Genomic DNA, 14,574 nt, shown 5'->3' with positions numbered 1-14,574 from the left:
CATTCATCCATTACTGTGGTTGTGGGTTGCAGAGCCCGTCTGCAGGAAAATTAGGGAAACGAGGGAAGTGGGAGGATGGGAGGTGATTGAACACAACCAAAAACAGCAGAACAGAGGAGAAGATAGCGCCAGAAAGGCCCAGGAATGGAGTTAAATGCACAGAGGGCTGCTTTAGATTGAATATTGAAGTATTGACCGCTTTAAAGGCCGTGATAGAGTCTTAGAAATCGGTAGAGGAGTGCAAACGGGAGATTACATAAATGGAAACTCTGTCATGCTTCTTGGAGCAAGTGAAGGAGGGAATGATAGCAGGAGGACAACCTAAAAATTGTATTTGGTTTATTTTTATTATGAGTAAAAAGAACGCTTTGTAAACCTGAACCGTCAGTGTCATTGTCATTTTTACACAATTCCCTCTGAGAGTGAATGACGCCTGTCAGCAGGCACGTCTGTGTCTATTTGTAGATGTGTGTACAAAATACAGATATTAGTCTGTACTGATGCCATCAACAGAAACTGGACCTTGAAAGGTAAAATCTGACCATGGAGACGAAAAAGCTCTTTCTGGCCATTTTGCTGCATCCTTTCAGCAAGACTTGAAGTGATTAACTGTAGGTTGTAGAAGCAGAGGTGGAGGAAGGACAAATACAAGAGGTCACATGCTCAAACATTTGTAGCTCAAAAAAAAAAGGAGAATAAAAGCAGTGAAATGAGAACCATAAAGACCCTGACTCCTACTCTCCTCAGTCCTGCTACCTCCCCTCCTATCATCTCCTACCTCTCCTTTCCTTTCATCCTCTTGCTTCCTTTCCTATCCTATCATCTCATATTCTCTCTCTTCATCTCCTTTCCTCGTCTCCTCTCAGTGCCAACCGGGGAGTCACCCTGAATTATTCATTTTGAGAAAATGAAATCTTCACGGGTGTTAAATCGGAGTGAATAGACAAAGATGACCATGTTCTCTGTATGCACGATGTGTGTTTGTGTGTGTGTGTGTGTGTGTGTGTGTGTGTGTGTGTGTGTGTGTGTTGCGTGTTGGTGCACGTGTGTGTGTGTGTGTGTGTGTGACCAGGCGTTGCAGAACTTGACACTTTGCTTGGCTGTGTTTTAACAAAAGCGAGGGGGGGGATATGTTTAGAGGTGCAGATGAATCTCATTTGCACCGAAGGAAAATATGAAACATTTCTCAGTCGGCATGTCAGTCGTGTTCAGGATTACACAGGGCTGTAAATGGGATTGTGTTTCACAGTGTTTTTAGTCTCACACAGGGAAGAGGATTTGAGTGTGTCTGTACGTGTGTGAGCAGCCATCACTCCCTATTTGATCCTTAATTTATATAATGTTCTTTTGTGATATTTGGCCAAAACAACACATTTGAGGAAGCTAAACTTAAAGCAGCCTGGTGCTGGATGACTCAGTATCTCTGTGCGTTTGTGCATGTCTGCATATTTGTTCATGGATCACTGTTTCATTTTTCATGGATGCCTGTTCACACTCTATTCGACTAAGCCTACAGCGTACATGAAAGGTGTAATAAGCAACGCCTTCCAACATTCATACTCTCAACACACACACACACACACACACACACACACACACACACACACACACACACACACACACACACATCCTCTTTTACATCTCTTTCTCTCTCTAATCAGGCCAGTTGGCTCAAGTCACAGAGAAAGAGAAAGGTGGAGGAGAGGGATGGTGTTGGAGAGGTGGAGCAATGCACAGACGGGGTATGAATGGGAGAACAAGAATGTATGTGCTGCAATCGCCTCCCTGAAAAAAAAAAAAGAATACACAAAAAAGCCTCAACATCTGTTGTCCACCTGCAGCTGTGCCATCTCTCTTTCTCCTCTCACCCTCATTCGTGTTTCAATCATTTGGCAACAGCACCTCATGTAGATCAGAAGAGGCAGATGGGATGGTGAATTTTGGAGGTCATATTTTACCGCTCTCTTTTTCATGAATGGGGCTTTTTTACTCCGGGCCCGGTTTGTGATCTCTGATTACACGTTGTAACAAAACCTCCTCAATGGAACCCTTTAAACTCACTACACTCCTGTTGAACTTACGATCAATACAGGCGGTACACTACAATAATCACAGTGTGCATAATGCAGCAGAATACTGCAAGTGTAGTTTGTTGATTTTGGTCACTTTTTTTACAGTTACAAAAAAAAAAGAGTAGAACGCATTTATTTGTTCACCAGAGGTCTGCAACTAACAATTATTTTATGAAAAACATTTGCATAATCATAGATTTTGGATTTTTTTAATGAGCAAAAATGTGTAGCTGTAATGTAAATGTACACATTTTTAATTAAGTAATCAAGGCCTTTTTATAGAAAAAATCATATCAAATCATATTTACATTTGTATAATGGGATCTTTGAACTTGAATTAAGAAAGAAATATATTTAAAAAATGCAGCCTATAAAACAGTTATGCACTGTAATGTGTTACGTATAGTATCTGACAATACTGCTGACATATCTATCATGCACTAATACCAAAAGTGTTACCGCTGCAACTATCATTTTTTTAACTATTGATTAATCTACGGATTATGTTCTAATTAATTGATTTATTGTTCGCTCTGAAAATTGTAGAAAATGTCCATCATACTGTAATATCCTGAGGTGACATATTCAAAGAGCGTTCTTCTCTTTTGTCCAACCAACAGATCTTTTGTTAACTATGATGCATTACAAGGAAAATAAGTGAATCTTTACTTTTGAAAAGCTTGAACAATCAAAATGTTTGCCATTGATTATCAACATGGTTGCACTTCTGAACTGTAACGGATGCCAGATTTCAGAACGCATGCTCCCCCTCCACAAAAGCAGTGTTGTGTCTGCGTATGACGACCCGGAGGCCCTTCTTAACCTTCATTATCAAAATCCTTTTTAAAGCGTCCGTCAGAAACAAAGTCTCACACCTGCGTAGTAGTAAAACTGCTGTTACTGCTGTGCTTGGGTTTAGATCACAGGATCAATTAGACTCCAGGGAGGATTTTCCTAAGTGTTACCATAAGTTCACGAGTAGGAATCCTTTGTGCTTGTGTCTGCAGGTACACACACAATCACCATCGGATCCCCCAGAGAGCTTAGTAGCAGGTGTGTGGAGAGTTGTAGATATTGTTACATATGAGGATTCATTTTGTAACTGCAGGGTTTGCTATTGAAAAGACTGAACCCCAGATGTTTGTGCTCTAGTAAAACATTTAACCTGTCTTTGCTGGTTGCATGCACGTGTGAGTGCACACCTCAGCTTCGGCTTTCGTCCTTGTATGAAACAGTCATCACCTGTGTCTCAGGATTTCCACGTTCGTCTTGGTTCCTTTTGTGCAAGCATGACAAGTGAACGCTGGTGTTGGAGCTTAGAAGTGACGCACTTGATGGCTCGTTGAAAGGCAAAACCAATCAACTCCTGTTAAAGAGCGAGGATGAAAATTGCAGACTGAGATCGCAAAGGAGAGTTTGTGAGCAAGACTGAGTGAGACTGAGAAGAGGGGGGGAAAGGGGCTGGCACTCTTAAAGGACCGTGAAGGCCGGATCACAAATAATAAAACAGAAAGGCAGGCAGGCAGGGAGGGAGTGAGGGAAGGGAGGGAGGGAAAAAAAAAAAGAAGGAAAATATGTTGAGCGAAGGGGAAGGTCGGAGAGAATGGAAGAGGGAGTCGAACGTGTGCCAGGAGCGCTGCACCTCTCGCTGTGACTGGTGCTCTTCAAGGATTTTTTTCTCCCTCTCTTTGGTCTTTTTTATTTACCTCCCTCTTTTATTTTCTTCTGCATAGCTGTGGCACCGGCTTGTTTTCTCTGTCTTTTTTCGTCTTTTAGCATTTTTCTCCCCCTACCCCTTCCTCCCTCTCTCTCTCTCTTTCTCTCTCTCTCTCGCTCTCGCTCACTCTCTCGCTCGCTCTCTCTGTCTTTCTGTGACTCGCAACAAAAGGCTGACGGAGTGAGCCTGACGTCTGAATGAATAGCCCAAACCTGCCGTGAAGGGAGAGAAGAGGGAGACAGAGCAGGAAAGAGGAGGCTGAGGAGAAAAGATGAGTGATCTGGCTGAAGAGGCGGAAAGAGGAGGACGCTCAGAAGTGCTGATTTCTGGCTGAAGACGAGTAGAGGTCCAATTTTTTTTTTTTTTCCTCCCCCCTCTTCTTTGGAGATTAAAGGAGTTGACGCCGCCGCTTTAACCGCACGGGGGGTGACTATCGTAGTTCTCGCTCTCCCGTCCTCTCCCTCACCCACTGCCCTCCTGTGCCACCTTCCATTTTTTCCTCCCCCCCCGCTCAAGAGTACCAGTCGTCTGAGAAATGGAGCTTCTGGGGGTGAGGTGACGAAGGAGGACGGATTTGGAAACGAGCAGTGGGAGAGCAAGAGCAGACAGAGAGAGGGAAGGAGGGAGGCTGGAAGAGGAGGTAGAGAGGAGAGGATAACCCCAGGACATACTGTGTGAGAATAACCCCCCCAACCCCACTTCTTCTCTTCTTCTTTTTTTTTTTTGTCCCTCTCCACCACATTTCCTCTGCCATGTGTAGCTCCTGATTTGAAGAATGTGGAGACAGCATTTCCCAGGCAAGGAGCATGTTTCAAATTGTCTTGTGCATATATGTGTGTGTGGACATACTCATCAAGGGTAATAATAAAAAGCTGTGGTGTGTGTGTGTGTGTGTGTGTGTGTGTGTGTGTGTGTGTGTGTGTGTGTGTGTGTGTGTGTGTGTGTGTGTGTGTAATGGCGAGAGGTGGGGGAAGAGAGAGTTGGAGTTGGCTTAAAAGCTAATGAGCCTCTTATGTTTTTGCAATGAAGTGTGTCATGAAAACTGTGTGTGTGTGCTTGTGTGTGTGCACGCATGAGGGCAAGCACCAATGTGAGCGTGTCAGTGTTTCCTTGGTTTGAAACCACAGAACTCTGCACAGCAGCGAGAGGAGGTGAGATGAGATGTTCCGTCATTTGAAGGGTCACAGGTCACAGAATGGGCGTTCGAGTGGCTCAATGTGAGTCAATAGGTGGTCCTGTGTGTGAATGCTGTCTGTCACAGCGTGTGTATTCAGGCATGTACTGTGGATATAAAGACGTATGTCAGTAAATCGGTGGATTTATCAGTGCTCATTTTTATGCTTAACATGAAATGAATAAAATATTTAAAAAATAATTAGTAGTAGTGAAAAATTGGATGAAAAATATAATTTTGACCACAAAACCCTTGTTTAATTGCACTAGGACTCTTGGAGCTCATAATCAGAAGCTTATTCACACTTTCTCACCATTTTTTTCCAGCGTTGTCAACATCGCAAAAATAGCTTGTTCAGTGTAAACTAATAGTAATCAATGTTGCCAGCAGTAAACATAACTTTAAGGTGCATGGGGACAAAAGCTCTGCAAAAAATGTGTTACATTTTCACAGGAAAATATAAGGAGTTCTGCAGATTGATGTGTTAAATGTGTTTCATGCTTCTTGATTTTGTGTCTGTAGTTTGTAACTCTCAGCGTTCAGAGCTTGAACGCCTTATCTCCCTCTCCTCTCAGGTTTGTGTGTATGCATGTTCCTAACCTGCACACACTCACGTGTGTGTGTGTGTGTGTGTGTGTGTGTGTGTGTGTGTGTGAGAGTGTGTGTGTGTGCATGGGAAGTATAGCTCGAGAGCACTGTCCGCTGTTCATCAGCACTGGCAGCTCCTTTTGTCTCAGGACCCTGGTTGTTTCCAGGCCTTACCCGCAGAGCACAAAAGATAACATTTAAAGAAGAGACAGTGATGGATGGATGCTCTCCTCTCTCACTTTGTGTTGTGTTTACCACAACGCCACCTGTGATATCTTTATGTCAGCATATGCTTTCCCCTCCCTTTTTTTTTTCTCTTCCCTCCCGCGCACTTCTAGATGTAATTTCGCCCCTGCCCTTTTCTCTCATCCTTTTATCTCTCCCCTCCCTCGCCCCTCTTGGCTGGGCGTTTGGGTGGTGATAAGTTTGGAGGAGGGCAGGCAGAGGGAGGACAAACAAGGTCTTTGTGTGTCCACATAGTGGAACAAGAAACAGGCCGGGGTGGCGGCGGTGTAGCCGGGCGCTGATAGGGTCCGGTGGGGGCCTGGAGGAGGCAAGTCTGCCAAAAAAAAGATTACACCTCCCTTCTTTTTCTGCAGATGCCAAGGGATCGTAAACACACCAAAGAAAGTAGACACTCCCAAGAATACAGGCGCCGGTTTCTTGTTAATATGTATGCGTCGTTATAGAGTTTAACAAGCTGTTTTTATATTGTAAGTAGCATGCAGGTGGACATACACAACCAGCACTGAGAGAACAGAAGTAGAGTAGATGGGAGCGTTGGCATCGAGAGCTGCGAATGCCCTTGAACATGTTATTTAACAAAATTCGGTGACATCCTGGGTAATCACTGATCATTAATGGTTATCATCAGTGGGTGTGTGTGAAGTTAAGTGCAGCCAAACACTGTGTGTGTGTGTGTGTGTGTGTGTGTGTGTGTGTGCATAGTACCACAGCGAGCATGTTTGTGTTCCTGATTTCTGCCGCAGAGAAACACCGATCGTGCCACTTGTGCAAACCTCGCGCTCCATGCTTGGGTTGCCAGGTTGGGTGGCCGGTGGCACGTTGCCTTTTTTGGGGCAAGATTTGATATCATGAGATCAAGCTTTGGCTGTCCCGCTGCTGCACTTGCCACAAAGAAAGCACGCTGGGTTATCGGCTTCGGGCCCCCTCCTCCTTCTCCTCCTCCTCCTCGCTCTGGGACTATCCCATCACTGAGGCCCCCAGCTTGGGAGTTGCTAGGTAACCAGAACCAGCTGTTGGTCCTAAGCCCGTTGAGCCCGTTTTGGCTCTGCGTCAACTGCAGAGTAGTTTTCTCTGAAAGCTCGCTGTGAACCCAGCGACCGCTGCTGTGGCCCTGACATCATCGTGCCATGGAAAATCTTCCTCACTTCCTTTTGTTTTTGCAATTTTATTGTTCCGTTGATGCGGGTACCGGTGTGGGAGCGCCCACGGCATGCATCACACCAGTTTAGAGTAATTTAGGAGCATTTCATCACCTTTCTCACACAACTAAGGGGAGTAGATGTGAAATACAGCAAAAAAGAGGCAAGAGGAGAGTAAAAAAAGAATGAGCTGCTTTGCTGTCAGTCGAAAAAGACATCAGGATGTAAGAGAGAGTCTCTAAAGTGTGTCACTCGTCTGTGAGGTAAGGATGCTAAACTGTCTCAGAGGGCTATTAACAGAGATTTGAGATGGTAAAGTACACAGTGTAATTATTCAAGAAATCACAGCAGTGCAGGTAAGTTAATACGACTCTCCAGTCCCCAAGTGGAAAGTGTACCTTTCAAAGTGTGGGACGACCTCGCAAACAAGCCGCGAGTGAATCTGTGGGGAGCGCATTCACTTCCAAATGAAATCGTCACGTCATGTTGTAGATCCATGAAACCACAAAACCAGAGCACACGATGTGTCAGAAAATACAGCATTAGAAATGAATAAACTGGTGTAGTGTGATGTTATTAAATACCAATTTAAAGATTTCCGAGAAACACAGGTTTGAGCTGGGGTTTATTTTCTGTCATTGATTGTTTGCTCTCTATTTAGGAAATGATCCTTCTCCCTCTGAAAACTCTGACTCACGGCGTCTGGCAGCGAAGCTTTCTGAGCTGCTTTTCCAAGATCAGCCCTTCCAAACGAGAGAATTAAACACCAGATCGTATTCACTGAGGAGAGGCATACTTCTATGAGTTCTGCTTTTTTTTTTTACGTTTAAAAAGATTACTTCTATTTCTGTTGTTAGAATCCAAAAAGGCTTTTTAGTTTGGAACATCTGTAATCCATTTGTGGCTATTGCCAGCTCTGCCAAAAGTTTTCATACTTCCTGGAGAATCATCCAGTTTGTGATTAGCGCTGGCTAAAGGATGATATCAGTCTTAGTCCATTCACGCTTCCCTTGAGGGATGTAACAACACATGACCTCCACTGGAAAAGACTATCTGCTGTCACACTGAACACGGTTTAGATTTAGTTCGTCAAGCTGTTGGCTTTGTTTCTTTATTACTTGCTGGCTTACAGACGATGCTGGCTGTTGATAAAAAATGCTTTGGGTACAATAACAGGAAATTGACACAAGCAATTTGCATTTTTATCCGAATGACTACCAGCCAAGATATCCTACCGCCTAATGTAAACCATCTTTAGTCATGTTATTTCTCTTGCTCACAAGAGTTTACAGCAAATAGGCACTTGAAAAACGACTCTGTGGTACATTTTTACCCCGCTGAAGAATGAGTCTGGGGTTTTGGTCTGGTGTGGGGCGGGACTCTGTGTTTGGATAAGGAGAGTTCTGGCTTTGCTTTTGTTTCCTTGAGTCCAGGTTCTGGGTCTGCTGCCAGGTGGAGAGGCTGGCAAGCTGCTGCCAAACTCCCCAGACTGGTGCCGACCCAAACCGGGGAGGGAGAGAGTGAGAGTGAGAGGGATATAAACAGAGAGAGAGAGAGAGAGAGAGAGAGAGTGGCAAGACACGAGTTAAGTGGAGTGAATAAAAAGAAGCAGTTTATTTTTCATAGTTAGTAGCTGGACCTCTGGCCTTCAAGTGCTGCCATGAGACCAGCTGCTGTGTGATCAGTTGGGGTGGTAGAAGTTCACCCTAGGGTGATTATTGGGATAAGACTCCATTATGTTCTCCCTTTTTGGGCTCCTTGGCCAGTTTAGAAATCGATAACTTGCCATCTGAGATGAAGGCCGTAGAATGTAATGGTTTGTTTTGTTATTATGGCATGACTCCTATAAAACAAGTTGTATTACTTTATTATTCCAAAACAAGTAATAAATAATCTTCTTGTAATGATCTGATAAAAATGTGCCTGATTCTCTTTAAGTTAATCATCTAAAATCAACAGACATAAGGTCACTGTTGCCAGTTACGTTACTGCTTACATTTAAAATCAACAGATGATATTTCAGTAGTCTGCTGCTGCAAACCTAATTCTGAGTCTCTGTAATATTTCCCCCGAGGATCAATAATGTCTGTGTGGTAATAAAAATGTAGTTTACAGAAGCCTTTATTAACCAAATAAGACACACAGTAAGGCAGTGTAATATTCCCATAATATTACTACCGGAAATGATAATGTGTGCCAGTGGTTTACAACAAAGTATTTCTGCAATAATCTGTAAAAAATAAATTATTTCAAGCAATTCAATGTTTAAATGAGTCACATTTTAATAGTTTTACCTGAAAAAAGCTGCAGTAAACATCAGCATGTGGTTGTGTATACCTTTGCCATAATGTCATGTGTATATACAGTATATATATATATATATATATATATATAAGTACAATATTCTTAATAAATGTTCTCTTGATGGCAGGTTATATTCTTCAACACAAATCACAAGTACTCCTCCACTATCCTCTCCCACTGTCCTATAATATAAAAAAACCAAGACAAAGAAAGAAGTAAATAAAAATTAATTTTCTTCAGGTGGAGTTGAGCGATAGTGGTCAATACCACATGCATGAAAAGATCTCCTGACCTTATGAGATCCATATGCAGTGTAGCAAACACTTAAGGCATTGTCTTCTCAAGACACTGAAAGTATGTTGGTGGAGCAGCTCCTTTTCATCCGAGTGATACTGCTCGCCCAGCTAGAAGAGTGGCAAAAGACAAAACATTACGTTTAATTGCAGTCAAATGTGCATCTTGAAATAGTTTGAAATCCGTCCTCCGGAAACCTCTCTGAGCTGTGGCACATGCAGATGAACGAGGCATTAGCAGGCCTATGCATACATTTTAGAAAATCTCACTTCAGAAATGTGAGCTCTGTCAGAATGTCATCCTATATGTCGACAACGCAGCGTTATTTCTAAAGAGCATATACCTCCTGACACTGTGAGTGCAGTTAAATCTTGTCATTGATTGATTGAAGAAATTCTGAGTGATGATGGATTCTGCTCTTTCGGCAGGAAGTAGTGTAGTGTACTTCTGACAGCGACTAGAGACTAAAGCCTCGAAACTCATTAACTTTGATGTGACAATTCCTGGAGGGATGGTGATAAGAGGCCGTTACAGAGCCTCAGTCAACAACACCTCTCTAACAGAACGTGTTTATTTCTTTGTGAATACACATTATGATTATCCGAGCAGTTGTGGATTTATTGTTTGTCTAAACCTGTCCTTATGTATAGATATATCAACATACTGTCATTTGGAGTTTTTTCTTTGGCTGAGGGACTTGGGGAAGATTCAGGTTTTTCTGTCCAAAACTAAAGAGCTCCTTCAAATCACTGGCCAGGTATCCGAGTCATTAAGACTCTCATTAACAGCCTTGTTAGGCGTTAATTATCCGCAGATTAATCATGTGTTAAATGCAGTGCCACGTTCTGCCTTATTAGGCCGTAGAAAGGCTATTAGCCACTAGGAAATACTTAATCAACAGCAGTTTGACCTACTTCCTACGAGTGACGCAGCTTTTTCCGCCAGCGGCTTCTTGTTTATGTGTGAGTGTATAAAATAGAAGTAAGTGCGTCTGTGTTGGCTGCCTTTCTGTCCTTTCATCTCAGAGCGTGTGTGTGTGTTTGTTTGTGTCATCGTGTGTGCACACAGTGTTTGCGTAGCGGTACGTTTCCTTGTGTGTGACTCTATGGTGATTGAAGTATTTTCTTGCTCAGCCAGTCTGCGCTGTGATAATGAACTCTGTAAGAGTGTGATGAGGAGGCGCAGGGAGAGCTGTGGAGCCACAGGTGTGTTTTGCAAGCAGGCCCCCCTCCTCTACCTAACACACACACACACACATACACACACACACACACACACACACACACACACACACACACACACACACACACACACACACACACACACACACACACACACACACACCGTGAGTCCCTCCAGTGAGAATAATGCATGCTTTCAGCTCATACTAGGAAGAGCAGGATGGAGGTCTCTTCTTCCACATTGTTTCTTTTAACCTTATTTTTTTTCCTTTTTTTATGCACCTTTCTTCTTTTTTCATCTTTCTTATTTTTATGCTATTTAGGCTTTTATGATGCACTGCTTTTTTATTATGGGCGCTGCACAATAATAATATTGTTAATGACTGTACTATAATGAAATTTAAGACAAACACAATCCATTATCTCTACAGCATTTCATTAAGTGGCCCACAAAGCAGTTATAAAAACCCTCAACTCAAAATCAACACAAAAAGTTAAAAGTGAAGCAATAATAAAACTGATAACTAGAGAAAAGGTCATTCTCACAGATCATACAAAATACATTTCAAGCTGTGATTTAACTGATAATAAGCCTTACAACTTAAAAGTTTTCCACTTTCATAAAACAGAAATTCACAAGAAACGAAAAGAAAAGAAAAAGAAGAACCAAGATGATGACTTAAGTGTCTGGCATGGGTGAAGCGACCAAAACGCTGTGTACTCCATTTACCATCATGCATTTCAATAGCCTATATTAATTAGATTCACCTTGCATCCTAAATGCCCACATCTGTTAAACTCCACACATCCAGTTTGCAGGCTTTCTGTTAAAAGATGTTACGTCTCAACTTCACGTGTTAAATCGGTGTTCTACCCCTTTAATGATCATGATCACATCCACGTCTTTAAAACTGATCATTACAATTTATCTTACAACCCATTTAAGAGGTTGAAAAACACACTTTTGTGCATTTTCTTTCAGCCATCACCAGTCCTCCTTCCTCATCCTGTTTCTCATCAGTACTACTACTACTACTATTACTACTTTATCTTCATTTTAATTCCATGAGAGTAGAAGTCTCTATGTGTCATCTCTGCCTGATGAGGTTATTTTGCTGCACACCTTGAATTCTCACCTCTGAGATGTCTGAATTTGGTTCACCTTCCTCTTTAGTTGCATAGAGACAGAGAACACCACCAGTTATTAGAGGAATTAACCCTGAAAGAGATGCAGGTTGTATGTCAGCTTGTCAAAGCTGTGATATTAATGATACACTGCTCAGGTCTTTTTAAACTTAATCCCCTGTTTCCATTTCTCTGTGATAGATCTAGCGCAGGTGGTTATTCCTTATGCTCTTTGTGTGTGTGTGTGTGTGTGTGTGTGTGTGTATGTGTGTGTGTGTGTGTGCGTGTGTGTGTGTGTTTGCACATGTGTAAAGGCATCAAACTCTGCATAATTTACAGCCTGTTTTTTCAGCATCCTTTAGCGCTGCATATCTTCAGAAAATGGGGCACCACAGAGTTGTATGTAGCTTGTTAAATGATCAAGATGAATCTACAGTTTGTATAAATTGCATCTAGAATCTTTAAAAAAGCTTAAGGGACTCTAGTGCTCGGAAACACACTACCGTTTTTTGATTTGTATTCATTGACAGTGTCCTGGCAACATAAACCATCAACTCAACAACTGGCATCAGATTTCGATTCCAATGTTTACTTTTTTTTTACAACTGAGCTTGGCATTTTTCAAACCAGTGAAAAGCTCGCAGAAAAGCACACAAATACAGAAATCTCTTGTGAAATAGCCAAAACTGTTCTGACTTTGACAGAAATGTTTGAATTCATGTCAGATCTCCTCATTCACAGTAACAAGCTGATTAAATTGTAGACCAGTTCCAGAAAATACCAGTTCAGAGTTCCTTCTTCCTCGAACTCGGAGCAGTAATCATTGTAGCCTTTTTGATTAACTGTGCAGAACAGTAAACAAGCCGAGCGGTGCAGAATCAAAGCACGGTTAACTGAAACGCTGCTACGTTTACATGCATCTCTTGTTTTTTTGTTTTCCATTATACGCATCTGATCCGTTTAGAGCTACATATGTTAGCATGATGTGACGTGTAGGTTCACAAACGCCGTCCTTGCTTTCCCAAAACTGGAGGAGTTAGAGAGACAGACACAGAGCGAGCAGGCTTGGATACCCTCTCCAGCAGCGCAGATGTCACTAAATAAAATATTTCATAATCCTGCCCAAATCCTCTAATCACCATGACAACAGGCAGCAGGGAGCCAGAGAGTGGTGGTGTATGGACCCCCCCTTTCTCCTTTCTCTTTTCCCTCTTTTTAGTGGAATTTGAGTCCACACTGTCCCATTTTCTCCTTAATAACACTAAAACATCTCATTGATTTTATGGAGAGTAATAGTAAATTGGCACATTCTGACAGTCAAGATAGATACTCTGAATTCCTCATTACTGGCACGTTGCTAGTTTCCAGCAGTTTCTCCTTAATCGTATCACAACTCGACAGCAAGGACAAAGATAGAAAAAGTCAAAACACACAAACCTGGACACGACCACAAGTTTGAATTTAATTATTGAATACCTGCTGATTTTTCTTTTCTTTAGTGTCGGAACGAGTGTGTAAAGGGTGTAAACTGTACAGAAGGTGCAGAGACGCACACACTGAAGGCCTGCCTGCTTCTCAGCGGTGATAGGATAATGGAGGTGATGACCTCATGGGGTGAAAGGACCTGTTGCCTGGTAACAGTGTGGCTAACAGCGAGAGAGGGGGGTATTCAGATCACCAGCATTGTGTGTGTGTGTGTGTGTGTGTGTGTGTGTGTGTGTGTGTGTGTGTGTGTGTGTGTGTGTGTGTGTGTGTTATATTATATCGACCAGTGTTGCAAGGTAAAGGAAACAATGATAGTGGTTTAAAGTAGAGAACTACACGTGTGTGTGTGACAATGTAAACACTTCCTGCCGCGGGATGCGTTTCCTACATTTTACCAATTCTTTTGCAGCTCCACTTGACTGTGTGTGCCCGACATAAATAATGAACTCCCTCTTTTCTCTCCCTGTCTGTCTGCAGGTATTCGGCCCCAGATTATGAATGGGCCTATGCACCCACGCCCCCTGGTGGCACTGCTGGATGGGCGCGACTGCACCGTGGAGATGCCCATCCTCAAAGATCTGGCCACAGTGGCTTTCTGTGACGCCCAGTCCACACAGGAGATACATGAAAAGGTACAAAAATAACTTCTCAGATGTCCCCTTTTCATCTTTAGAGTTTAGAAAATGCAGCATACCATTCTTATAATAACAGGATTTCATTACCTCCGTTTTGTTTTTTAAATGTTTACATTTGTTAAACTGTTACCTGCATTGATAGAATCTGTAGCATTAACCTTTTAACCCTTTATAAAATCTAACATGGCATGGCTCTCAAAGCCTTGTCCAAAATCTTCAGTGTTTTTTCTTGACAGCTCCTTATTTATAAGCTCATTTTAGCAACCTTTTTCCATGTATGTAATTAACTTGTATTAGTTCTTGTTGATTTGCTGTCAATTTATGTTGCTTTTTTGTTGCTTCAAACAATCTGGAGTTTGTAGACATTGAGTCAAGAGTGGAAATGTTTCTTATCTAACTCACTAAAATATAAGGGGAGGAGAAAAAGAATAAGAATCAAAGCAATGATGTGTCAGGTGGAGGAGCAGTAACAAGCAACTTCCCATATTGGACAATAATTTTGAATTATATCATGTTTCCCAAGAGTTGTATACTTTTGTCATTTCCATCTTGATAATGTTGTTTTAATAGTAATTAGCGCACATGGATTCATTCATGATGTCACATATCTGTGA

The 14,574-nt window shown here is 42.2% G+C and overlaps 1 protein-coding gene across 6 annotated transcripts in view; it reads left to right on the top strand.

Annotated features, from left to right (window-relative positions):
- Positions 1-14,574, top strand: part of ctbp2a (C-terminal binding protein 2a) — a 61,245-nt gene that overhangs the window by 35,515 nt on the left and 11,156 nt on the right. For 4 of the 6 annotated variants that reach the window (XM_068720693.1, XM_068720701.1, XM_068720670.1 and 1 more), the window contains one exon: positions 13,803-13,957. In XM_068720693.1, coding sequence (XP_068576794.1) covers positions 13,803-13,957 — 155 coding nt within the window. Of the gene's footprint in view, positions 1-3,594; positions 3,606-3,645; positions 4,587-13,802; positions 13,958-14,574 lie in introns of those variants that run through there. The other 2 variants (XM_068720685.1, XM_068720709.1) reach the window with 2 other exon arrangements.

The sequence above is a fragment of the Cebidichthys violaceus genome, unplaced genomic scaffold (genome assembly GCF_023349555.1).
Source record: "Cebidichthys violaceus isolate CVI_PGR_0920_01 unplaced genomic scaffold, fCebVio1.0.p SCAF_10, whole genome shotgun sequence".
In the NCBI taxonomy this organism is placed as follows: domain Eukaryota; kingdom Metazoa; phylum Chordata; class Actinopteri; order Perciformes; family Stichaeidae; genus Cebidichthys; species Cebidichthys violaceus.
The sequence above is the reverse complement of the archived record's forward strand: the minus strand, read 5'-3'. Positions and strand labels throughout refer to the sequence as shown.